This window comes from Camelus dromedarius, chromosome 3 (assembly GCF_036321535.1).
Source record: "Camelus dromedarius isolate mCamDro1 chromosome 3, mCamDro1.pat, whole genome shotgun sequence".
NCBI lineage: Eukaryota > Metazoa > Chordata > Mammalia > Artiodactyla > Camelidae > Camelus > Camelus dromedarius.
In genome coordinates, this window is record NC_087438.1 from 96926762 (window position 1) to 96952917 (window position 26156).

Sequence of the window (26156 nt, forward strand, 5' to 3'; positions counted from 1 at the left end):
GGTCTTCAAAATATTGATTATTTTGGGGAACTGGAAGATTTGTGTTTTTAACAGAAATATATTTGTTTAACAATTTTTGTTTTAATTTATTGTGATGCATTTGGTGGAGTGGCTAACTGGACTATAGATAAACCCGTTTGCAGTTTGACTGGTTCTTCATATTGTATCTGTAATTCACCTCGCCTCTAATTCTACGTGAGCACAAATTGGTTATCTGGATGATGATGTTACTTATACACTGTAATTTTATTTTAATTGACGTATAGTCAGTTTACAATGTTGTGTCAGTTTCTGGTGTACAGTATAACGTTTCAGTCATACATGTGCATACATATATTCCTTTTCATGTTCCTGTTTACTGGAATATATTGAATATAGTTCCTTGTGCTGTAGAGTAGAAACTTGTTTATTTCACTGTAATGTCTTTTGACACTTCAGGAATGTTGCATCAAAAGGAAGAAAATTCTTGACCACCTGCTATTAGGTTTTCATGTTGAGCAGTAGCTAAATCTTAGACTGGCAGTTTGACCACAATAATAAAATGGGCTCTAGTCGTTGGAAGTTGATGACAGATGTCAGAGAGCAGTTTTGTACCCACTGGCCTAAAGGAATTGTCAGGAGACAGGAGGGAGATATGGTGACCTGGCACTGTCCCAGATGCCTACAGGACTGTGCTGAGGGTAGTAAATTCTTTCCCCTTCCGTTTTCAGTGCCATTTTTTCCTGTGGTGAATTTCAAGGGCAAGTTAGAGAGGTTGATTGGTGAGAAGATACCATTATCAGGGTCACTTCTGAACACAGTTCTTACTGTGTACCGTGTGTGACAGTTCCAGCCTGGAATAGGTATCAGCGCTTGATACTCTTGTCTTTTTCTCTATTTGGAGCAAAAACTATGGCAGAACATATTTTCACATGAAAGGTCAGTGTTTTTGTGTCCAGTTCTCTGGAATGCTGACAAAACTAGTATGAAATTTTAGAGCACAGATTAGGGAAGGAAGAATTACTGCCTATCTTTATCCAGAGAATTCTACATTTTTTAAACTTTTACAGCCATGATCTCTATACATATGTCCTTTATGCCCCAAGGCATATCCCCCACCTCCCAAATAAAACCAAAATAGATGTTAATATTAAAGATGTGAGGAGTATTAGGGATTGCATTTCGTCAGAGAGTTGGAGTGAAGCTAATATTAAAAGCAAAAAGGGGACCTATTCTTAAAATGCTGGTATTGTCTTTTGAAAGTAAGAGCAAAGTAAATAAACACTATTTGATACTTGAATCTATAGAAAGAGAATGGTAGACTAAGAAGACAATTCATATGAGCAACTGTGTTTCTAATAGTAGCTCCCAAATTGTATGGATTAGTTTGCAGCTGATAGACAGTTTTGTGGAGTTGGAAGTATTTTTAAACTTACGGCTAACTTCTTAAAAAGGAACTGTATAGCAGTGGATATACTACAACTGACTGCTTTCCCCTCAATAAGATGGTTTTTCCTTGGAGTCTTGGAAGCCATGAAGAGAAGCAGACGTGTGATAAACTTGTTTATGTGCTGGTAAATGAGGAAAGAGAGCAAGCCTAAGGTCAGGAGATGTGGGAAGGTGGAGAAAAGTTGTGGGTAAAGAAGGAGATAATTTTCCTTGCTGGATAAATTGGATCATGATCTTGGAAAGATAATGCCAAGAAAGAAGTTTTTGATTGAAAAACATGGGCCGTAAGATCTGTAGGTTCTGATATGACCAAATGTGTGCCTTCATTCAGACAAGTCAATTCTGTGCAAACTTTATATTTAGTAGAGATTAAATACTATGGAGGGTCAACAGTCATGAAACATACCCGTCTAGACGGAAGGTATATCTTTGTCTTTTAAAATTCTCCTACCTCTCCTGTTCAAACCCTTCATTAATTCTGGTTAATCTGCCTTGGAACCAAATCTGCCACAATTGAATGGACTGCTTCCTAAATTAGATGTGGTAGACTTGAAGTACATTTTTTTTCCTAAGCAAAAAAACCAAACATAATAGTGATTCTTAATTCTCGGTCATATATTTTGTCCTAAAGTAAAATTGTCAGAAGCTGAGATATCAATGAGATTATTTTATGTTTCTTGAAAAAAAATAGTATCTGTTAATGATAATGGATAGTTTGTTGTCCTGTATGATTTTATTGAACAAGGAAAAGACATTATTTGATTTTTAAGTGGCTGTCTCACCTGGAAGAAACTTTGGAATTAGGGATTCTCAATCTTTTGAGATTAGCCTTGATTCATAAAACCAGAGTAATGTCACGTCTAGTATTCTAATACATTTATATAAAGCAGATTACTTCATTATGAAATAATCAAGTCAGTTGTATATTAATATTAGATATAAAAAGTGCATCTAGGCTATTGGCTTATTAAAAGTTCTCACTGATTATCAATCTTCATTTTGGATACTATATGTTAATTTAGTGAGGGAAGTAGAGATTTTCAGGGAGTGACTCGGGGACCTAACATGTCTTCTACGTGATTGATTATATTCTCTGCTTGATGGATCTGTTGCATCTAGTTCTCTACATACTGCTATTTAAAATGCCAAATATTTATTCAGTGTTTACTTTGTGCCACCTATTCTCAGGAATTTACATGCATTAAATCCCCTTTTGGTTGTTCCTGCTGTTAATTCCATGTTAGGGGTAAGAGACCCAAGGCACAGTGAGGTCAAAAGACTTGTCCAGGGTCACAGACTCGTCTGGAGCAGGTCTCTAAACCCTGTGCTGTTTGTTCCTTTTGAAACCTAGGAGGTTTTGCTGAAGACTATAGAATGAGTTTTAAATTTTAAAGAGACAGTTAAATTTCTGACAGCTGTTCAGGCCAGTGAATGCTATGTCTTTTTAAATGTGTTCTTTCTTTGGATATTAGTTATCATCTTACAGATTATTACCCAATAAGAACATTTATGATTATCATCTGCATAACTAGAGATACTACATGAAATGTGCTTCTCTTCATTCATGATGTAGTGGAAAATTTTAAAATTTTAAATTGTACTCCGAGCCTAGAAGATTTGTAATGTAATGGACTAGGAGTTTACTGGATGTCCCTTATGTGATGGAACACCTTAGTTTGGGACCCAGGGATGTGATAAGGTAGAAACATGAACTGTTCTTCCGAGTAGATGCATATTCATTCTTCCTGACTGTATATGCTCCTCCAGTCTTGGGTCACCACAAAGAGTAGGTCACAAACCATGCATTATGCCTGTCTAGGCTCCTTTCCTGTAGTTTTTTCAAGGATTGACATGAAAAACAAGTGTGCCTGTTCTCTAAAACCTCCTTGGAGATACTGTCTGACATGCTTCCTTATTGTTCCTACAGCTGGCTCTATTTTATAAATAATTCACAAACTTTTGCCCTTCTTTTGTTCCCCCCAAACAAACCTGTGTGCATCCTTTCTCTGAGGAAAGCTGTTTGTTTTGTTCTTTGCCTTAGCCACCAAGATCAAGGCCAAATTACTGTAAACTAAAAGTAACTGTTTTATTGCTCCTTTAGGGTTTCCTTTTATTGTGAGTTAACCAAAATGTCTTAGGTTCTGGTGAAATCTCTAGACTCACACACAATATTTGCAATATAATTTCAAGGGATTCTTGCATCCTGTGAAACATATCTTTGACCCTTACAGTTAAGAATCCCTTCGTGCTTTTGATCTTTTTACAGCCTTATTTCATCCATTCTGTACATATGAATGTATTTTGCTGAATTTCCTTGATTTTATAAAAGTAGGTGATATATAAATGATAAATACATTTGTTTTACAGCTTTTATGTGCTGAGCAGTTGCCCTCTATGTATTTGCAGCTAGGCCATGGGAAATGTTTTTGTTTATCACAAGAGGAACTGTTTTGGGTCTCATGTTAATGAAACATAAATGGCTGTAGAGTTTTTGTCTGATGATTTTCCAGAAAAAGCAACCTGGAGATGTTGTGTGTGTGTTTGTGCATGTGTCGGTCTGTTTATTTTTGTTTGGGTAGAAATACCAGGGCCTGAAGTTGTAGTTCATATGAATTTAGCACAATTGTAAACGGATATTCAGTAAAGTTATGACATTTTAATATCTCTTAATTGTGGTTGTTGGTAGAGTCTCTATGAAAGGTTTGAAAAGACTTTGGGAATTGTCTCTGGGTCTGCAGTTTTAAAATCTGGTTCCTAAGCCCTCTCTCTTTGGATGGTGGTAGAGCCATTGACCCCCTACCTTCAGGGTGGTTGTTCACAGGTGCTCCTTCATGTTGGGTTTCTATCCAGAAGGTCCTGAGTTGGCGGATGGGCTAGCTTTAGTTTTAGACCTCCATGTATAAGGGATGGTATATTCAGTTTGTGGGCTTTGCAAGATAGGATATTTCATTGTACTTGCTTTTGGAGATTTCTTGTTCTTTAAAGGCCCCTTCAGATAGGGGAAGGGGGGCCCAACATCTGTCCCTTAAGACAGTGAGTGTCTAGTGAGGAGGAGGTCATGCTAAGGAGAGATGTTGGGAATAGCTGTGATCTTTACCTCTTTTTCCCTTGTAAAAGACAATTTGTAGGACATTTCTAAGGGAAACTTGAGAACCCAGCTGGTTAGATATATTTAAAGAAAGAGAAAAAAATTTCTTTAAACAAACCTTGAATTCTGTTGTAAATCTGAGTGGGAACCTGAGAATGCTGTGGCATACAGGCAAAACTAATTAAAATAACTGATAAAGAAATCAGATGTAGCTTTACATGGGATTTTCAAGATTAAAATGTGCGAGAATTACGTTAATAAGCTCTGCTTTTAATTCCATAAAGGATAGGAATCCATTCCTTTGTGCAACTTGAAACTACTATCACCTATGCCCTCTAGTGCATACTGGTTGAGTTTGAAAGTACAGTTTTGTACTGTGCTTCCTGCCTTTGCCCTAGTTACTCCTGAGGTTCCTGGTGTAAGAACTTTATTAGCTTCCCCTCATCCCTGGGTGTTGGGGAAAGGCATAGCTTGTTTCTTCTTACCTTTCTGGTCTTATTGCACTGCTCCCGGCCTGGAGAAGCAGTAAGTGCATTCTGGCAAGGATGGCGACTTGCTAGCAGTCAACTCAAGGCCAGGACAGTTTCTGCCCCTAGTGCTGCTCTGGCAAAGCATCCTGTCCTGGGGATGTTTATCTATGCCAAGCAAGGAGCACTAGTTAAAAATCTTCACTTCCTTTCCCCTATCCATATTTACTGAGCTAGTGTCTGGGGTAGGGTAGGTCATGTAAGGATCCTAGAAATCCCAGCATGGTCAGCACTTGAGAACCTTCCTCTCAGGAGTGGTGTGCAAGGCACTACTAGGATCAAACCCCAATGGACTCCCTAGGTAGAGGCCAAGTTGCTGTTTTCTGGGTATAGGCAATTGAGTACCTTTTTGAAGCCCCTCAGGCTGTGGCAGCATTCCACTGTTAGGGAGGAGGGGGCATGGCAGCCCACTCTAGGCCCCTGAGATAGCTGTTGGTCCACTTGCTAAGGCTTGTGACACAGCAGTTTCTTATTGCATGACTGCTGTTTACTGGCATGATGGCTTTTTTAGCTAGTGCTGCCTCCCCCCTTTTACTTCTTTGCCTAGCTTTTGTCTCTCTGAATGAAGGCAGGTGATGATTAGCTGCCCTTTTTTCAACTGGCACATTTGGTGTTGTAGAGAACATGGTACAAAACAACTGTTCATTTAAGGTTTCTGTATCTGTCATAAATGATTTTTTTAAGTTTCATTTGTCAAAATTGATAGGTTATGAAGAAAAAGCTTAAAAAAAAGACATTCACTTTTTACAGTATACACAATTTTAATAACAAAACTTTCCTGTACACTGCACTTTGTTCCCCCACCCCCCCAGTATAATACTGTTTTCTTCCCACCCCCGCCCCCCACCAACCCACTGCCCACCTCCCACCCCTGCCCCCCAAAAAATGGCTCTTAAGGTGATTGAACACAATGTGTTTGGACTGTACTTTTAGTTTCCAGTTTCAGTGTTGATAGGAAGGTTCACCAAACATTCTATAGATCAGGCTTTTAAAAAATTATCAAAGGATAGGTTAGTTGAACGAGTAGCAGACATTTCCTGATGTTTGCAGTAGCAGTATGAAAGCTTAAATAGTCATTTACTATTTGTTTTTGGGCTTAAATTATTCAAGTACTACGAGTTTGCCCTAGGTTAGGAACAGAAATATTTAATTATCTACAGATGGCCTATCACTTTTATCTTTGTCTTTTTCTGGTCGAAGTACTTTAACCAGTAAGATATGAAAAGCTTGTCCCAAAACAGTTTTGAGACAGGTCTGTTACTGTATTGCTTTATTAGGAAAATGATCATTTAAGTCAGCTTCTGAAAATACTGTTTTAAAATTTCATATTGATATCCACATTTTAGAGAGAACAGGCCATTTATAGCCTTCCCCCCCCCCCCAATAGCTGTGTGTAGGAAATATGCTTTAAGAAAATGATATGCCTGTTTTGAATTTTAGGATTCAGACCTAGTGCTACATAGGGCTTATTTTTATTGGAAAGATGGAGTCTAGCTCTTGGTGACTAGCATTAGAATAAGCAGATGGATTTTAATAATTAGTGGAGTTGGGAAGTTCAATCAATTCCATTCATTGAATTGGTACAGAAATTAACTTAGGCACATTAAGAAATTACATGTGTTAGTGCAGATTTTTGGCTTAAAAAATTAGTATCTTTGCTATTTGATGTTGGCAATGGGTATTCTCTTAGTTGTGTGTGGATTTGCAAATTTATCAGCCCACTCTCATTTCAGAAAGGTGATTGAAATCCCTGGCAAGCTACAGAAATGAATATAAATGATTCCAGACTAGCTGTTGGTTACTATGTGGGTGCAGTATCATAGCCTTCTTTAGCTCTCCTTTTCCAGAGAGATTTAATTACTTTCTGGTTCTTGATTAAGTGGTCATTTCCCTTTAACCCAGAAAATTTAAAAGGAAAGTTGAGGGGTAGGGTGTTGAAGAAGATAAAACGACACCAAAAAATGAAAGGCCTAACATTGTATTACCAGGATCTGCAGTGTAGTTGTGATGCGTTTCCACCCGAGCCAGTTGGTAAAGAGAGCACATATGACTAACAGTCTCATCTTCAAACCTGTGCTGATACCAAAACAGAAATAGATTGAAATTAAAAGGAGTCTTGCCTTCTATAGGCAATTGAAAAGGGAAGTTTGCACTTTAAATGAAAAAGGGTAATGCTATTTGGCACTGTTATTCACTTTTCTCAGAGAGCATTACCCAGAAAATGAAGGGCAAAAGAATCTGGTTTTTTTTTTTTTTTTTTCTTTTTTTCCTTTTTTTTCTTTTTTTCCCCTCCCAACTGAAAGTATGCCTTGGTAGCTTAAGTATGCTATTCCCCTGAATTACTAAATGGCTTGCCTTTCCAATTGACTCTTCTACGTACATTAAGGATTTTGCCAATTGATAGTCCATTTTACTAACTGTAATCTTTAGGATTAATGTGGGCATTCCCAGCCAGTATTTCTCACCCTTCTCACAGTTTTAATTAATTTAGGGTTGTGGTTGAAATGATGGAAACTACTTCTTTGCTATCCTTCAGGGCTAGGGGACTCTTGTGTGCTCAGGACACAGTTGTATTGTGACAGAGCTCTTCCCTGACAAATGGCCATGGCTACCCTGATGAATGGGTTGGTAAATTTTAGCTTGTGGAGCTCTCATTTGTAATGGGGGCTTCTGATCAAGCCCTTCTGTAAGGAAGCTGTGAGCTGTGCTCTCTGCCAGAAAATCAGCTTCTGTCCCTGCCGAGGCAGTCCCAGGGTCTGGGTTAACAAGAAATGAAAGGCTCACTGCTGAAGATCAGCTGAGATGGGCTGAGACTTTGCCAAGCTAATCTGTCTCCCTTTTTAAAAAAAAAAAAAATGTAGAGAGCACATTTTTACAGTAATATGTAATCTTGTCTGCTTTTCACTGGGACACATTTTCTTTGAAATGTAGGTAGACATCCCTCTCTTAGTATTAAATCTCATGGGTTAAACTATAATCTTAACATGTTTTCAGTTCAGGCCTGGGAAGAAATATGCTTTGAATGAAGGATATCATGTTAAGTAAAAGGTAACTTTTTTTTATGGTGGTTTTATGGTTTTCTCTAAGGATTATGCCCTTTTTCACATCAGTTAATGTTAGTTGTAAAAATGGCCATTCTTCTAAAGTCAAGTCAGTAGTCTAATTTCATGGTTTTTGCAACTACATACATGGAACCTTATTTATGGAAAAATTCTGTAGGAATTGGTAACTTGCATCTAAATCCTAAATATGTCATAGGTTCTCTGTAGAAATAATGATTGATGAAACAAAATACTTGTGGCTCTTTTCTGCATGAAAAGTGTGGCATCATTATCATTTGTTAATCACGGAACATTTATATTAATAGGGGAGAACCTCCTCTCCCCCTTTCAGCTGCAGGTCCCAGGGCCTTGCCCTGTCTGATGCAGATCGTGTACAGTTACCCATTTGCCTCCTTTGGCTACCTTTTAACTTTGCTAACCTGTTTCTGCAAGAGTCAGATTTCAAAATGCTGCCTTTCTGTTTCATCCCCTCATCTCCCGTGACACCTTCAAGTTACCACTGTGTGGTTGCATAGACACGTAGAGTGTCCCACCTCAAGAAGTTTTGCCTCAGACATGTGTTGTCCCCTTCACTTGGAAACATGCTCTTACAGTGCAAATAGGTGTTTATTAAGAGGTCAAAATTTAGCATATAACCATTTTCATGGTTCCTTTAAAACATGTTCTGACAAGAATCAGTGTTGCATCTGTTGCTAGCCAGTTATTTTAAATTTGACACTCTGAGGCTTGAAAATCAGGAAAAGGCAGACGAAAGAGGTTTAAACCCCTTTGCAGAGCATCTTTGATCGTGACAGTTGAGGGAGGGAGGAAGAGAGTATATTTCTATGTGTGCTTTCAAACTCAAGGGAGCAGCCGGTCATAGGATTATTAAATTGACTCAGTTTATCTTTTCTCCCCAAATAATTTCTATCTTTTTTCACCTATAAATGTAAGTGTAGGATTTAGTAAACTAATTAGTAAAATGGTAATTTAGTACTAGTTTAAAATAATTATCTAAATGCCACAAAAATCAACATGTCCATTATAAGTCAAACTAGAGATGTATGATACAAAGTCAGTGGAATTATTTAGTATTGATTTCATTGTATTGAGATCTTTTCACAATCACTTGGATTCATTGTTTAAATGTGTCACTCAGCTTATTAAAATTACATAAATAGTTCTGATTTCATGATGTGGACTTTGATAATATGTACTAACACAGGCAAAAACTCTGGAAGAAGAGTGTTTAATATTGACCAGTCTTCTGCATACATGAAATTCTACTTCCCACACTGGCTGTAAATTTTAGGTTTGAGTAAATACCAAATTATGATACAAGAGAACTTTGCTAAGTCTCCTTTAAGCAGCAAGCCATTTGTGGTACTTGGGGTGGAGAGCAGTAATCAAACAAGTATTGATCCATATCTCTTTCTGCTTTTTCCAAACTGTTTTCAGTAGAAAAAATTAGCATATGGAGACCTTAGTGTAAATGTTTACACATGATAGTATATAATTACATGTATGAAATGTCTTATTTTGAAGTAAGCATTTTTAGAATTTCCAACAAGAGTGCAAATTAAAGTGAGCATTGCTTCATTTAACACTTAAAATACGGTTTCATTAAAAAAAAATTAAAAATACTTCAACACTTCAAAAACTTAAGTCTCCACTTGGTTTGGAAAAATTAGGCTTAATGTCACCATTGGTAAAAATTAGATATGTATTTAGCCCCTACTATGTAAAATAGGTTACTTATCTGATGTAATTTTTGACGATGGGTAGACATTATACTTCACATTCTTTGTATGGCAGCTGCTGACACTTGCACTGTCCATAACCATTAATGATGATGAAGGGTCCTTCATGGGTGGGTTCATATTCATTATACGGTCCTTGGTCTGACATGTTTGACATATGGAGTCGTGTTTGGGATCGGAGCTGCCTGTGGTTTTGAATCATTGAGCACTGCCTAATTCTTCTTAAAGTGGGAGGGCAGCACTTCCTGGAGATGAACACTATAAAAATAATAAAAAAGAAAGAAAACAATAAAGCCATTGTTCCTGTAATTACCCGCTGAGTGAAGATGGCATTGTCTGGTTCGGGAAAGTGTTCCTCAGTAGTAACTGCTATGCCTGCAGTAGTTGGGATTTCTTTGTCTCCCACATGATAACTTGATGAGCTTATTCTTTTTGTATATTCAGTGGTTGGATCTTTATAAGTTGTAGCCATGGCAGTGACGGTGGTTGATAAATTCCAGCACAGCTGAAATCCATGGACTGCATCTAGTATATCCTCTCCTTGGGTGTGGTCAGGGCTGTGGCATAGGATGGAATGCTCCCACCGACCTTGGAAACTGCTCAGCCAGGAGGCCAAAGCACATATTCGAGGGCTGCATTCCCACAGATTGCCAGAGAGGCCGACGGTTGTGAGGGATCTCAGGGAGTTTAAGATCTTGGAATCAAGGCTGTTTAACTTGTTGTTATCCATGAGGAGTATTTTAAGATGAGGCATTGTTTCAAACACTGTCAGGTCGATGGCTTTTATTTCATTTCCAGTCAGGTCTAGCTTTTCCAAAGTGCCCCAGGTCCACTCCATCCCACATGTCAAGTTGCTAATTTTGTTCCATTGTAAGAAGAGCGTGTGCAGACTGCTTAGCCGTAGGAAATGAGCAAAATTAATCTTTGTCAGCTGGTTGTGCTCTAGGTGAAGCTCTCTCAGTTTGATTAATCCCGCAAATCCATTGCGAGCCAAACTTCGCAAACGGTTTGTGCTCAAATCCAGAAACTCCAGACTACGACAGTCCCAGAACAGGCGTACTGGGATAGTCCGCAGGGAGTTGGACCGTAAATGCAAGGTCTGCAGCTTCCGGAGGCCATAGAAGAGCTCTGGGTGCAGAGATGACAGCTGATTAAAAGACAGGTCCAAATTTTGCAGGTTAATCAGTTGGGTAAAAGTTGTGTTTGGCAAATAAAATATTTTGTTGGAACTTAAGATTAATTCCTTAAGTTTATATAGTCCTTGAAAAGCATCTTCTTTTACTGTTGAGATTTGATTGTGGTCTAAGTGGAGCCAGGTAAGTTGACTGAAGCTGGCAAATTGATCTCTTTCGAGCTCTGTGATGTGGTTGTGCCTCAGGGACAGGCCCAAAGAGCCCTTGTCTGTGGTGTTTGGCACTGAGTGGAAGCCCTGAGAGTCGCAGTAGAAGAGCAGCTTCTCACAGCGGCATTTGTGTGGACACGCCATACCCAGGGCAGGCAGCATTTTTAAAACCATACTCATTGCATATATTGCTGCCAGCATAGGGGCCCCTAATGGCCACTTGAAATGTAAGCCTGCAGAATATAGTTTAAGAAAAACAAGAACATGGGATATTTTTCAGCAGAACGTATGAGCTTAAAACAACAACAGCATAACATTATGGCAAAAGATTTCACTGCATGTAACTTATTTTTCATTTGCTGCAGAAAAACTAACCTTGTTTTATGACTAGAGCAAAACTTAAACCATTAAAAAAGAACATAAAACATGTCCTGTCATCAGCAGTATTTATATGCTTTTACCTAAACGTCAAAATCCAAAAACGACGTGATTCCCTCATAAAATGTGAAATCAGTGGCTTATTATTTTTAAGTGTGATTCCTTGCTGACTGTACGAAACACATAAATAAATGGACTTACCCATTCTTCTGAGCACATTGGAGGCTGCATTCAGTCGCGGTTGTTAGACTCAACGCAGTGAGTCTGTAAAAGGCTCTAATATGCAGGAGCCTTTGAGCAGTTTCCTGTTTTTCTGTGTCCCAGGCTTTCTTAGTAAAATTGAATCCACCAGGGTGAGTTGTTTTTTCCTTAGGATATTCCTCTCGAAAGCAGTGGTTTCATTTTCTGTGACCACTCTGATCACCTAAATCAGTTTTGAATGTAAGTTATTAATTTTGTCTTCCTCTAACTGCTCAGCTGGTTAATCAAAGCTTCAGTCTCTCCTTTCTGCAGCCGTTAGTTCTCTCGGTCTTAACTTGTTGATGGCAGATGGGCAGCTTGTTGCAGAGAAGAGCTCCTGGAGCAGCATGAGTGCATTTACTGAAAAGCTTTTCCGAGAAACGGCACAAGAATGGATTTGCTTATGTGCTGCGACCACACAGAACTGTATATAGGCTGACGTCACCGGGTGACGTGTCTTTTGTTTGGGTTTTCCAGAAGCTTTACTGTTATAAAGCACTGTGCTTTGTAACAGTATCAGGGTCGTTGTAAGACCCCCTGATTATATTAAGCGAGAAAGAAGAACTCCTGACTTAAAAACATGGTATTCCTTCAGTGTAGGAAGCAGCAGTGAGGTTGTAATAAAGGCTGCATTCAGGAAGACCCGTCTGAACAGTGAGTTGGGTTAGCAGAGTGATCATTTTTTAATGCTTGGGAGAGCCAGTGTTAGACTGTCGATTCTGCATAGAGAGATCATCTAAATGGGCAGGAGCCTGCACGATTTATGAAGTGCTGATTTAACAGCAGCCTGTGAAAGGTAGTGCCTGCTGCTCTGGTAGTTTGGAAAGCTAGTCAATCACATTGTTGTCATGCTTGGTTAAAATAGAAGTATGACTATGATTTGCTTCAGATGTGTTGGTAAACTAGCTAAGTGAGCTTGGCTTCTTTGTCATTAAGAGTTTAATAACATCATAAACCAAGAATAAAGGGCCAAAAAAAAAAAGCTTGGAAAATGAAACATTTGATTATTTTGCTTTTTGAAAATATGAGGAGAAAGCTAGTTAAAAAGATTTCTTCTCCTGTCCTGTTTTATAATAATGCTTTATCACAATGCTGATTAGGAAATAATGCTATTTGATCTTTGAATGTCTTAGTAGGAGAAAAGGGTAGGTTGATACAGCCATTTAATACTGCATGCCCTAAGTGTTAACAGTGGAATAGAAATGATTTAGGACAGGTGACACAGCATGACTGGATTCTGACATGATCTCTTATATTTATCTCAGAATCTCACCCACTCCTTCAACTAAAAGCCTCAGCTGATACTGAGTTTGGGGCATTGTGGCCCTCAAACAATAGAGTATTTGCACACTTAAAAGAGCCTACTGGCACCCTAAAGAACTGACTTTGAGTCTTTTACTAACTGTTGTTAGAATCTTCCTAGGGGGTACAAAAGATCACTTACACTTAGGAATGGGATTTTTGCTTTGGCTGTTTTTAACTTGACCTAACACTATCTAATCCCTGTCTAACAGTGTCACTTTTCAGAGTTTGGTCATGAATGTACAGTTCCATGTTTAGTGTTGTATAAACATGAAAGATACTTCTGGCATGAGTCAGAGTTATATTTTCAGGCCTGACAAAAGTAAGGCCTGTATACATCTGACATTTTGATTTGGCGCTCCATGCTGTTTCTCCCATACCATTGGCTCTTAACCCTTAGTGGTTCTTGTCTCAGACCTGTAGGCAGAAATCTCAAAACTACCCATGGCGTCTGTGAAACCAGAACATCACCAGCCTCTTGGCTTCCAGTGGCTTCATCCCTCTGGGCAAGTCTAAGAAGTGATTATCTTAAGGGGTGTAGTTTGTATTGGAATATGACACTGGAGTGAGGACTAGAAGACTCCAGGGTGCCTCCCTCAGGGCTCTGTGGAAATGGCAGCAAATTCAGGTGTGTAGTTTGGCTTTTCCTAGAAGTAGACCCTGTGATAGGATTAGAAGTTTAAGAATTTCTTGGGGAAAATGCCTGGGAAGTGTAAAGGGAGAGAGAAGACAGCAGAAATACTCTGAGGTCTATAGCATCTTTAGACCACAGAGCGTATCTGACACTTCTGAAAGGAGAGAGGAAGGAAAATTTGACAGGCAGAGTCTTACACTGCAGTGCAGTTCTAAGACCACTTCCCCAGGCCGAAGAGAAGTCCCCAAGCCGAAGTTGCCCATGAGTAGAACCCCTTATTCTCAGGGACTTGTATCCCCACTGCTTTCCTGCTTACTGGTTAAGGAAGGGAGAGAGAAGTCCTGTTTTAGACTTCAAGGATGCTACTCCCCCAATGACCTCGATCCTTTCTGAAGGCTGTCTCTCTATAGGCTAGAAGTTCTTATCCTAGGTCCAAAATTGGCTTGTAGAATTTTGTTGCTAGTGCCTTTTTCTGTAGATAGAAAATAATCCAATTCTTATAGAATCTGTGACCCTAGGTTTCAGAGTTACTGTTCTGTAGGAACTTGCTCTGAAAACTTCCAAAGAGGGAAGTCTGATAAGGGTGGTTTCTGTTATTTATGTATATATGTATGTATGTATGTATGTATGTATGTATTTATGTATTTATGTATTTATTGTCCTTGCTCTTATTGAAGTTAGCCACCCTCTGATGAAAAAAGCCTTTGAGAGGCAGTAGGAGCTGGATTAAATTCTTCCCTGAAGTAACCACATTAGATCCACGAGGAGAAAAGCGTTAGAATCAATTGGATTAGAACAATCATGATTAAGAATGAGTTGTATATGAAAATTTAGAAGGAAAAGCATTTCCCTCCCCCTAGACTGTTTGTTCCTTTTTTGCTCTCTTGTCTGCTTGGCCTACTTCTTACATACTAACAAATGGAAAATCCTTAAATTATATTATCCCAGTACTATTATAACAGATTTGTGGGCAAGGGAAATTGCCCAGAAAAGCACCAATGCAATCAAGAGTAATTATTTTTCGGTGCATCTGGAGATGTGGGCAGTAAAGCCTGCTGTATCACAGTACTCAGAGCACAGTTCCTCTAGGCCACCAGCCCACTTGCCCTCTCTTTGGGTTCAAAAGGTTTATAGTCTGTGGAATCAAAGAAGACATAGTGTTTGTCTTAAAATTGGTGAATTATACAGTTTCCATTGATGGAATTTTGTATCATTTTTGAATCTTTATCTTTCTTTAGCTAAAAGGACTAAAAAGAAACCCATGTTCTTTCTGAATGAAACTTTTTCTTGGTTTCATTTTAGAGCAGCTTTATTCTGCGTACATACGCCTTTGACTTAATTAAAGTGGCAATACAACCTCTGGAAGGTGCTCTTCATATCATCTGTTTCAATTTTTGCTGCTTTAGTTGTTCATGACAAGGCAAAGGAGAAGTAAAATCTAACCTGTCTGTCCTCTCTGGAAATGGTCTTAAGCAAATTAAGTGAGCCAAGCAGCAGGGCTTAGGTGTTGTAGTTATCTGCATTACTCTGCATGAAAGTTTGCTTTTAATATATGTTGCTGATTAGGGAAAATTATTTTCCCACTTGAAGAAACAGATGTATAGATAATATAACATGAAGTCTTCTATTTTTTTGTGGTAGACAGGGAGTTTGATTTTGCTTTATGCTAAAATGACTGTTTCTTTAATCATACCTGACTCCAAAAATTTTAATGCCTCGGCACCCAGAGGTGTTGCACAGAGGTGCTGTGGAGAAGATTGTCAAAATAAACCTTGTTGCTACCAGTTTTGACCATTGCTATTTGGAGAATCTCCTCATATTTATCAAAAAGTGATAGCAGTTTTTAGGGTAGAGGTCCTAGATTTTGTGGGTTTGAGTATATCCCCTGCTGAGAACCTTTTAGGGTTCTTAGTTGACAGCCACATACTTGAGCCTCTATTGTATCAAGACCTGTATCAGAGTAAGTGGGTTTTACTCTCCTGTTTTTGGAGGCAGGAGGAAAGAAGGATGGGAGAGGATAATGATCAGTTCTAGAGTTGTTTACTGCTTTCAAGCATGCATATATTTGGAGGTAAAGATTGTCTATTTTAAATTTTTTTAATTTGCTCTTTGAAAAAGAGGAAAAACTACTGGGGCTTAGTGCTAAACATTAGCTTGTTATCTTTCCAAGAAACAGAGCCTATCTGAGAGAGACAGACAGAATATGTAAGAATTGATGGCCTTACCAACCTATCGTGTTAGAGGTGGGCTAAAGAGTAGTTGATTGTCCCAGGTAGAGCCGGAGGGTCTGAGAGCATTCAAAATTATAGGCTCTTAGAGTCATGTTGAAATCACGGGGGGAGGGAGGGACCACTGTTGAATGTAAATAAGTATCTGTGTTACTGAGAATCTTTCTTTCAAAAGCCTTTTGAAAAGTAGACTGTCCACATTAGGCGTACAGAATCCCTATTTTTCACTGGATCCATGTTCCTGTCCTTGCCCTCTACTGATTTTGTTTTTAAAAGTCCTTTTGTTTTCTTTAGTAAGCATGACTGAGAAAGCAGTAGGAAGGAGTGATGCTTATACTGGTGATGATGAGTTGTGTTCCTTTTGATGCTACAACTTAACAAAGTTTAGGATTTCTTCATCTAGTTTTGGAGGCATGTGCTTTTTGGCAGTTGTTGCTGTTGGGGGTAGTGGGGTGGAGGCAGCGGTGGGAGGATTAGGGTCACGTGACAGCCTAATTCTGTTGTGCTAGCATTGTATTCTGTGCCCGGCACTAGAAGATTAAGCACCTTAGTTGGACATTAGGTGAGGGAAAATCTTAATAGAAGTTTGAGCAGAGGTACATTTAAACCATGAAGATCTTTTATTTCACCTATTGTAGACATCAGACCAATCCAGACCAAACAGAACTTACCTGAAGTCTTGATTAATGCATAGATCGATGGAAATTTATATTGCCAAGTGCTTTTCTTATTCTTACCTGCCAGCGACTTCATCATGTTCATGTTTCCCGCACCCTCTGCGTGGCAGGCTTCGTTTTTTATTCTGAAATAGAGCCAAGTTTGGATTTGTCCTTCCTGCTTCTCCCTTTCTACTTTTCGAGTAGCTTTCTATTTAGACAAGTTTCCTCCTATCTGAATAGATGGTCACAGGTTATACAAAAGCCATTTGTATAGGATAGGACTAGGAGTTAAGCTATCTATTCATGTTTACTTGAAGAATCTCTTTTAATTTTAGTGAATTCTTTGACCCAACTGGCTAAATTTAAAAGAATGAATTTGCATGTATATTGGCTAGATGATAGCAGTCTTGGTTGCTGAAGTCATTCCCTGAGAACCCTCTTAGTGTGCTCTGGGCTAGAGATGGCAACATGTACTTAACGCGTGCAAAAAAAAAAAAAAAATTGAACATTCAATGCAGTGAAAATCAATGACAAAAATTCAGCCCAAAGAGAATAAGATGACTTTTAGAAGGAATGGCTTATAGCTGCACGTCAACATTATAGTTGCTGTGGAGATACTGACCCCGTATTGCTGAAAAGTGACTTGCTAAGCTTGAACTCCCATGGGAGCTGATTCTGTTCCACTTCTTGTGTGTGTGTGTGTGTGTGTGTGTGTGTGTGTGTGTGTGTGTGTTTGTGTCTCTCTCTCTGTTTAATGGCTTCATAGTTTTTCCCCACGTGTGTGTGTGTATCTTAAGGCTTCATAGCTTTACGCATGTATAGCTATACTATACTTTATGGACATGTAGTTTGTTTTGAGGCTTTTGGCTTTTGCAGACAGTGTAAAATGAATGTTCTTTTAATATCTTTGCTTCCTTAGGCAAGTTTATATTTAAGGTAAGTTCCTAGCAGCAAATTGCTGGATTATAGGGGATGTATATTTAAAATGGATAGGCATTGCCTCATTGCCTTCCAGAAACTTTTAAACCATTTTATGCTTCCTCCAGTAGTCTGTAAGTGTGCACTCCTTCCCGCCTCTGTATTGGAAAGCTAGCAAAATTTATAAAATATCTGTGACTCTGGTAGGTGAAAAATGCTCTCTTTGATTTGTTCTTTAATTATGAGACTGAGCCATCATTTTGTATATAGGTATATGGTTATATTTGTTCTTTTCTGTAGATTGTGTATTTCACTCATTCCCACTTCCCACTCCTAAAATTGGTCATTTCCATAAAGATTTGTAAGACATTTTTGCTTGTTAAATTAATTTTGTTTGCCAAATATTTTACAAATTTTTTTCCCATTAGTCATTTGTCTTTAGACAGTTTTGTGGTTTTTGCTATGTATACTTAATTTTAATGAATGGCAGAACTGATGAGAATCTTTCTTAATATTAAAAGACACACACTTGCTGTATTATGGTAAATATGAAGCTCCAGTTGGTGAACATGAGATTTATAGAATCTTCAGTAAACAAGGATTCCCTTTATCTTTAGCAGGGAATAGATTATCAAAGACCTTTAGAAAGGTTTTCTTGTTTTTTTTAATCAACATAGAAACCAGAGAAGTTCCCTGGTTTATTATAAATCTTAGCCTGATTTTTATCAGTTAACTGAACTTTTAAAATCCTTCTGAAATACCTTCCCAGTTGAATCATTTTCTCTCTTTTCCTGGATTATTAGTATCTTCAAAATTAAGGTCTTATTTTATGACCTATACTTAGTTTGTATACCTATTTGCTTTATATACCTGTTTGTGCATCTGAGAACATCTCAACTTACTATGCAGTTGCTGTTTAACAAATAGATGATTATCTTTTTTAAGAAGAAGAGACCTGGTGTCTCAAAAAGAGATTGAAGCATCTCAGCTACATGCTTCAGTTTATGCCAGGACCCTCTTAGTATTGGCTCTCTAACTTTTCTCCACCATGGATTTTGTTATTGTTTTCCCCAGGAAGAGAAAGGAATAGTTTATACACTCATTCTGATCCTCTAGGATTTGGTGGAAAGGCACAACATATTCATTGCGGTTCACTTAATAATAGTTCTGTGTTATAGCAGCTACATAACTGCATGTGGCATAGTTAGGCCATCGTGGAATGTTAACCGTTGGAAAAACATCGAAAGCTGTATTCTGCCATGTGTGCCAGAGTTGAAAATACCTAAGCTTATTAAAACTGATAGACAAATTTTCAGGTGTAATGCAGCATGGAGCCGAGAAAAATCTGAAGGGAGTAAGCAAGGCTGGTTGTCATCTGAGAAAATACCCAGACAAACCAGTAAAGCTCATTTCTAAGCTTCCGTTCTCTTTTAGGGGAAAGGGAAAGAAAGTGGGGTGATAGTATATGACCCTGGAGTTCCCTACCTAGTTTTTTAATTTTTAGGATGAAATAGGTAACATTAGGCAAACTAGAAACTTCTGTCTTTGCAACTTTTAAGGTTTGAAAGGAATTTGGGAATGCATGTCTATATAACCATTATATTCTGTTATTAAGCTACATAGTCTTTGCCTGAGGCTCCCAATGACTCTTGTCACATGTTCAGCTTATGGAGAGCCCATCAGTTGTGTGTGGACCAGGTAGAACAACCAGGGTCAAATTGTTTCTCATGTTACTCACTAAATGTATATTGCATGATAATGTATTGCCCAGCCCACAGCTAAACTTTCAATTCTACATAGGAAGACATGAATTGACTCTTTACTGGGTGCTAGTCTCCTTTAGTTTTCAAACATTTTTCTTAAAGAGTCTCTTTACTATTAGAGACCCTATTCTTCCCTAAAGCCTTCCAGCAACACCTTAGATATCACGTCCATTCTAAAGTTCCTTACCCCCGCTTTGCCTGAAGGCCTCTATTCTGTGGATGACAACCCTCATTTTCCCCTTTAGAACCTGGAAGTGACAATGCTGCTCCGTTCTTTTCTCTCTCTTTCATTGTGTTTGGGGGAAGGAGGCTTCAGTTGCCCATTCTGACTTGAGTCTTGTAGAATATCATGATTCTTAGTTTTTTTTATTTTAATTTTCTCATGGCTGATGGAGGCATTGTATCGAGTTAGACCTTCCCATTAAATATATCAGAACTTGTTGTTTTCTTTTAAATAGGTCTTAAATGTCTCAGGGTTGAACCTTCGGATTTTACCTTCCTCTGCTACTCTATCCAGCCTTCCTTTAGATTACAGTAAAAACAGAAGCAGTATTTGAAGTTATTTTAAAAGCCTATATTTTCACTAATATCAAGAAAGCAGGAGACTGATAATGTCACATAGATGACACACTGAGTCCTATGATTTTTAAACATGTCTAACTGGTCACTAGTTTCTCATTTGTTCATATCAGCAGGTATCCCAGGGTATGATTTGAGAATGGCTGTGAGGGGAAGCACGAGGTGCTGTGGAGACACCCCAGAGGGACACCTGACTGGAACTTAGGGTTGAGGGTGGCCAAAGGAAACTTCAACAAGAAGGTGTGATGACGCATCTAAAAGGATGGATAGGAGTTAGAAGAAAGGAGGGAGAGTATTCCATGTAGGTGAGAGAGAGCATGTCATGTCTGAAGAATTACAATGTTTGTGAATGGTTCATAGTGTGGAAGATAGGAGAGTCACCATAGGCATTGAAATAACGGGAAAGGCTGGGATCCAGCAGGGCGGGTGTGCAGAATTAGAGGAGAAGGAAGCGTCTGGCAGCAGAACCCTGAAGAGATCATGTAGAGCCTTCAAATTAGAGCACTTTTTTTCCCTGGAAGTACTGTGGAAGTTTTCACTCTTTTTTTCCCTGGAAGCATTGTGCTTATTTTGTGCTGTTACCTTTCAGGTTGAGTAGTCTTTTGTAGGACCTCAGAACCTTTGTCACATTATTTCTAGGGACTAAGATGCTCCTTAAGATACCACCAGCAGTGCCAGGGACATATTTCATTCTTTCCCAAATGGAAGAGTTGGATGGAGTCAAGGAATGGAGAAGTGGTAAGATGTAGGCAGGGAGTTGGTGGACATATGCACCATCCACAGCATTGAGACACACTGTCCACAGCATTATGGCAGAGGTATGGGTGGGTGAGGGAGTTGTAGGAGAAAAGAAAATGTTTCTTCGTTCAGAGATCACCACCAAAATGGATAAAATCCTCCAGGAAATTCTAGTTCTTCATGCTTAAAAAAAAAAAAAAGTCAGTGCCAAACTTAAATATAATTTCCTACATAACTTACGTACTACTCTGACCCACTGTTATGTCATTCAGAACTCCCATCAGGCCCAGCACAGTATGGAGTCTTACTGAATTTGGTATTGCTCTGAATTAATTTATCTCAGGTTAGAAACCCTCTGAGAGAAGGATTATGGCTACGCCTGCCTACTCCAATGGATGCAGAGTAGATGCTCAGTAAAGAGTGTGTTTAAATAACTGGAAGTTTGTCCACGCAGGAGTGTGGAATGGCTTCTTCACACTTCTCTTAAAGATGGGTTTTGAAAGCCCTTCCATGGTCTCAGCCAGAACTGTGTTGCTTGGAGGCAGCCCCGGCTAATAACCTTCGCCTCTCCTCAGCTCAGCTGATACTTACTTATTGAGGAGAAGCTTTATGTTGAAACCCCAAACTTGCCTTATCTCTTTCTTAGAAAGCTCTTTATCACTGCTTAGCAGGGACATACATATCAAAATTGAGTGAGCCTAGGTGGTCTCTCTGGTTAGTGGTGAGTAGAGTCTAATTAGGTGGGAGGCAAAAGTCACTTATTTTAAAGATTCATTGAGCAACTTTACTTTGGCCTAGCTAAAACTAGAAGTAAAAAATCATGACAGGTTTAATTTCAAAGAGAAGTAAGGGCTTGTTTTACAGATCAGTAAGCTTTCTCCTTTCATCAAGCTTATTTCTAAGTTTGTATGTGTGTGTATGTGTGTGTGCTCATTCCTGTTATATTTTAAATGATTGGAACCATTAACTTGCTATTTGGACTGTTTTTTTTTTTTTAAGGGATGCTTTGATTTAAAAGGTGGTCTGTCTAGTATAACCTAAAAGCTTTAGTAAATAACTGCTTCTAAACTACCCCCTCCTGATTAATGAGGCATAAGCCTCTACTTCCTAAAGTAACACGAAAGATAAATTGATTTTTAGGGTAGTTTCACAAAGAATTAACAGATTCATGTTGTGTGTTGCATCTTAAAGTGAATTTTGCCGTGTGAATGGAAGTCCCTCAGAAGTCAAGTATAAGGATTTGCTTTTATATAACTTTCTAATTAAATCCTCCTACCCAAATTGAGGACATTTCTGGTCATTTGAGGGTTGTAGGGGATTAGGTCCTCATGAGGTCATTTAGCCCAACTTTTTGGGTTTCAGATAACAGATATTTTCTGGAATAAATGATCTCTTAAAAATACCCCCCAAAACGTGGCTAGAAATAATAAGTTTTACTGGGTTTACTTAGGGTTGAGTGCTTGGATGTCATGGAATGTGCCAAGACTTTCTTGTTCTAAGGATTACTTATGAGGTCAGTTTAATTTTTTTTTTTAAATTATTCAATTTTGGCCACCTTTACGTTAGATTCTGGTATTTTGATCTTTGAGTTTGTCAGTAACCAATTATACTTGTCAAGTTCTTTTCCTAGTGATGTCCATGAATAAATCACAGTTTACTCCGATAGATAGAAGTTCTTATACCTGATCGGTTTTTGTTGAGACTCTCTCTCTTTTTTTTTTCTTGTACCCACTAATGTTACAGAACTGTTGGCGGGAAAGGTAAGGGATGTGACCCTGACCAGATTTGATAGTGACTATATCAGCTTATCACTTATATTTCATCTCTTAATATCCTTACATCCTCTTTTGTCTCCTTTCTGTCCTCTGCTAAATAACGTATATTTTTCAGTATTCCTTCCTTTTCTCCTAACATTCCAGAGATGGGGACAGAGGAACAAGTGTCATTGTCCCTACTTAACAGATGGGGCATAAGAGAGAAATTGAGTAACAAATATACATTAAAAAGCACTCAGAAAACATGTAACCACATCTCCTCATCCCTGGCTTTTCACCTGCTTTGCTGACTTAGGTGCTGAAGGCATATCCATACCAGAGTGTCTCGAGGGCACCCACGGGTAGAGGAGCACTGAGTTAAATTCCTTTGTCCATTTGTATTTCTTCTGTGGTTACTACATGTTTTACAGAAAGAGCCATATTTGTTGACTGGGCATTTTTTAGGAAAAACTTTTAATATACTTCATAGTTTAACCTAGCTGATATCTTAGTAGGTATTTCTAAGCACGTGTAGCTAGCTCTATCTGGGATAACTACCTTTGTCCCTTTTCTTTCAACTACCATCTATTTTGATTCTGCTTAGACTGTTCCCCAGGGTAAATGTCCAGTCAATACCCTAACATCTGAAGAAATGTTGATTTACATACTTCTCTTCAAGTGGCTATGTTCTTTTCTGTGTAATACAATTGCATTAAGCTTAGCCTAGACTTTTAAGAATACAGCTGAAGTAATCTTACAAAGAAGCATTCTTATTTGAGCTGTACAATATACATTACTAACTCTGATCCATCATGGTACATCTTAGTTTTAAAACCTGCTTTTCCACATTGTTTTAGTGCCAAGTGCCATCTTTCACATTTGGACATTCTTCATATCTCAGAGTTCATCAAAATCAGGTGTAACCTGTTCTTGCTTGCAGTTCAAGGAGAGCTGGTTCACTAATGAAATTGTTGTATGCTGAACATTGAATTAAAATACAGATTTAATTTTTCAAGTAGAACTTTAAGCAAAAGTCTTGTCGCTTGGCTTCTCTTATTTTGGCAAAACTCTTACTTTCTATTCTAAGATAATATAGAGCCTAAGAGTTGTAAGATTAGATTTTTATGAACAAAGCCACAAGGTGCTCCCCCTTCCCCATGTATTTCCCAACTTTATGCTAAAAAAATGGATTTCTCAATGTTGATTTGAATATAGCTATTGATTATCATTAGATTTCCTTGTAAGTTACTAAAATGTGCATCTCTTTCCTTGTTTCCCAGGCTGGGCGTAAAGAAAGAAGCGATGCACTCAATTCTGCAATAGATAAAATGACCAAGAAGACCAGAGACTTGCGTAGACAGGTAAGCTGGTAGAAAGTGCCAGTTGCTTTCCTGAATTCTCAATTTTGTTGTTTTGGTTAAAATCCCAAGAAATATTGGGCCCATATTCTTTATTGGGGCAAAGAATGAATTTTTACAGGGAACTGACTATCTCTGTTCGTTTTGTTGCTAATAAGCTTCTAAATGGCTAATAAAATCTCTTGGGGACCTGGAATAATATAGTCCCACTGGAATGGACTGAATAAATTAGCTCTAGTGTGAAAAGGATGTTCAGGTAAGAAAATCAATTTAAAATGACTTGGGGACCTGTGAAAGTACCCTGCAGGATCTTGTGATGTTAACTTAGACACAGAGGCAGAAGTCGCAGTTCCTATTTTGACTTAGCACATTCTGTTCACGCACTCACAGTTCCCTTTGATCCTTGGTGGAAGTGCGTGTCCAGTACAAATATGGTGGGTATAGAGGTATGTGGGGGGCTCAGATTGCCCAGTTAGTAAATACAGAGGGTCTGTCTCTTCATTTAATGGTAAATAATCCCATTAAAATTTTGGAATCAAATTGAGTTTTAGTCTTTAAAAAAAAGTAGGGTTGAATTTGTGAAACAATTCATTAAGACTTAAAAAGAAATTTAACAACCATGCAGACAATTTCCAGTCTTAGTGGAGAAACATCTTATTGTTCATGTCTGACATAAAGCAAAATTAAAGATGGAATGTATCTATTCATTTTCCTTTTGGTAAAGTGGTATCAGAAATGGTTATAAAGATAACCTTGTAGTTTAAGCTTCATAATGTGCTAACCCTGTTCAGATGAACCAGAAAGTGCTTTTTTCTTCCTTTCTCATTTTTATTTAGCCAATTAGGCTAATTATATATATTAATACCAAGGCTATGTGCCAGTTCAACCCAGAGCTGTTTTCTGTTCAGTTTTGTATTATTCCTTTCAGATACAAGCTTTAGTTTTGTAATTCCCAAGAAAAAAGGATTTTGTTTTGAAGACTGAGATTCTGTTGCTGAAATGCTGTAACTGTAGTATAAGCTATTATCTCTACAATCGTGTTTCTTGTGTTGCGGATTATGTAACTGCATGGCTTACACAAGGGTCCTCATATAAGTGCAGCCATACTGTCATGAGCTTTTATTACATTTAAAAGTAGACGAGAAAAAAGCAATCTAGCTTCTTGGTAGAAATAAAATCAAATTTTTACAATTTAATTATTAGCTTCGCAAAGCTGTCATGGACCATGTTTCAGATTCATTTCTGGAAACCAACGTTCCACTTTTAGTATTGATTGAAGCTGCAAAGAATGGAAATGAGAAAGAAGTTAAAGAGTATGCCCAAGTTTTCCGTGAACATGCCAACAAATTGATTGAGGTAAGTGTATTAGTAGTTTTATTAACTGTGGGTAACTTGGCGGAGTGTGGTGATTTTTAATCATATTATTTAATCAGCTGAAAAGTGTGGGGTTCATGTAACATACAATAAGTATAAGGCAAAAGTCTTTCATTATTATTTAATATCTATCCAAAACTATGGTTTTAGTCAGTTTACATTAATTATGCACATGGTTAAATATAGATAGTCCCTGTCCTGGAAACTTAATATCTCTACTTAATGTAAATGCAGATAAAGATAGAACATGACATGCTTACATTTAGAACACCCTATAGAAAGTAATGGCTAGAAGTTGGAGCTCAGGAGTCATACTGCCTGCATCCTGGTAAATTACTGAACCCCTCTGAATTCTCATTTTTTAATCTGTAAAAGGATAATAATGATGACTATCTAGGGATTATTTTGAGGTCTAAAAGAGATGATGTGTGTCAAGTGCTCAACTCTTTGCCTTAGACACAGACTCAGCCCAGTCGTCTTGTTTTAAAATTGAAGAAACTGAGCCCTAACACGTTGCTAATTAGATATGTTTGAACAGTAGAAATGTGTATGTTAGTGGTTGGTTTATTAGGTAACAGGAAGAAAGAGTGAATTGCTATTTAATTTCCAAGTGAGTAAGGCTTGCTCCTACCTTCTGACTACTGAAATCATGTTACTGTTTAATTTATTCATTATTACTTTATTTTAAAAATTTGATACTTGGTAAGCATATATGCAAGTTATTTGATTTTTTTAAACCTTAATGTAAAACATCTAATATTTGGAAAAGATATTCTGTAGACTATTGTTGGTTATTATATATGAACAGAAAATGAGCCTTTTATGTAAAATGTGTGTCTTGTTCATTGGATTTATAGTGACATTAGGCCAGGTTAGTACCATAAAACTATTCTAGGAAAACAGTAGTAATCACATTAAATGTATTACTAGTTTTACATCTAGTTTTCTTTGAACATTAAGCGTTACTTTGACCTGAATTAATAATGTACAAAATACTTAGGTCAGTCTGCTATTCGAGGTAATGATTCTGCCATTTGGAATTAAA

General features: G+C 38.0%; 2 protein-coding genes across 4 annotated transcripts in view; one reads left to right on the top strand and one right to left on the bottom strand.

Annotated features, from left to right (window-relative positions):
• CTNNA1 (catenin alpha 1) overlaps positions 1-26156 on the top strand; it is a 198354-nt gene that overhangs the window by 130680 nt on the left and 41518 nt on the right. For both annotated transcript variants that reach the window (XM_064484329.1, XM_031449114.2), the window contains exons 8-9: positions 23660-23740; positions 24941-25093. In XM_064484329.1, coding sequence (XP_064340399.1) covers positions 23660-23740; positions 24941-25093 — 234 coding nt within the window. The remainder of the gene's footprint in view (positions 1-23659; positions 23741-24940; positions 25094-26156) is intronic.
• LRRTM2 (leucine rich repeat transmembrane neuronal 2) lies at positions 9169-12238 on the bottom strand. Of its 2 annotated transcripts, none has more exons than XM_064484327.1 (2): positions 11766-12238; positions 9169-10972 (listed from the first exon to the last, which is right to left on the bottom strand). In XM_064484327.1, exons 1-2 carry the CDS (start codon positions 11767-11769, stop codon positions 9873-9875), a joined length of 1104 nt encoding a protein of 367 aa, XP_064340397.1. In that variant the 5' UTR covers positions 11770-12238; the 3' UTR covers positions 9169-9872. The 2 variants fall into 2 exon arrangements, with proteins under 2 accessions (XP_064340397.1, XP_010980380.1); XM_010982078.3 differs by having other exon boundaries at positions 9169-11419.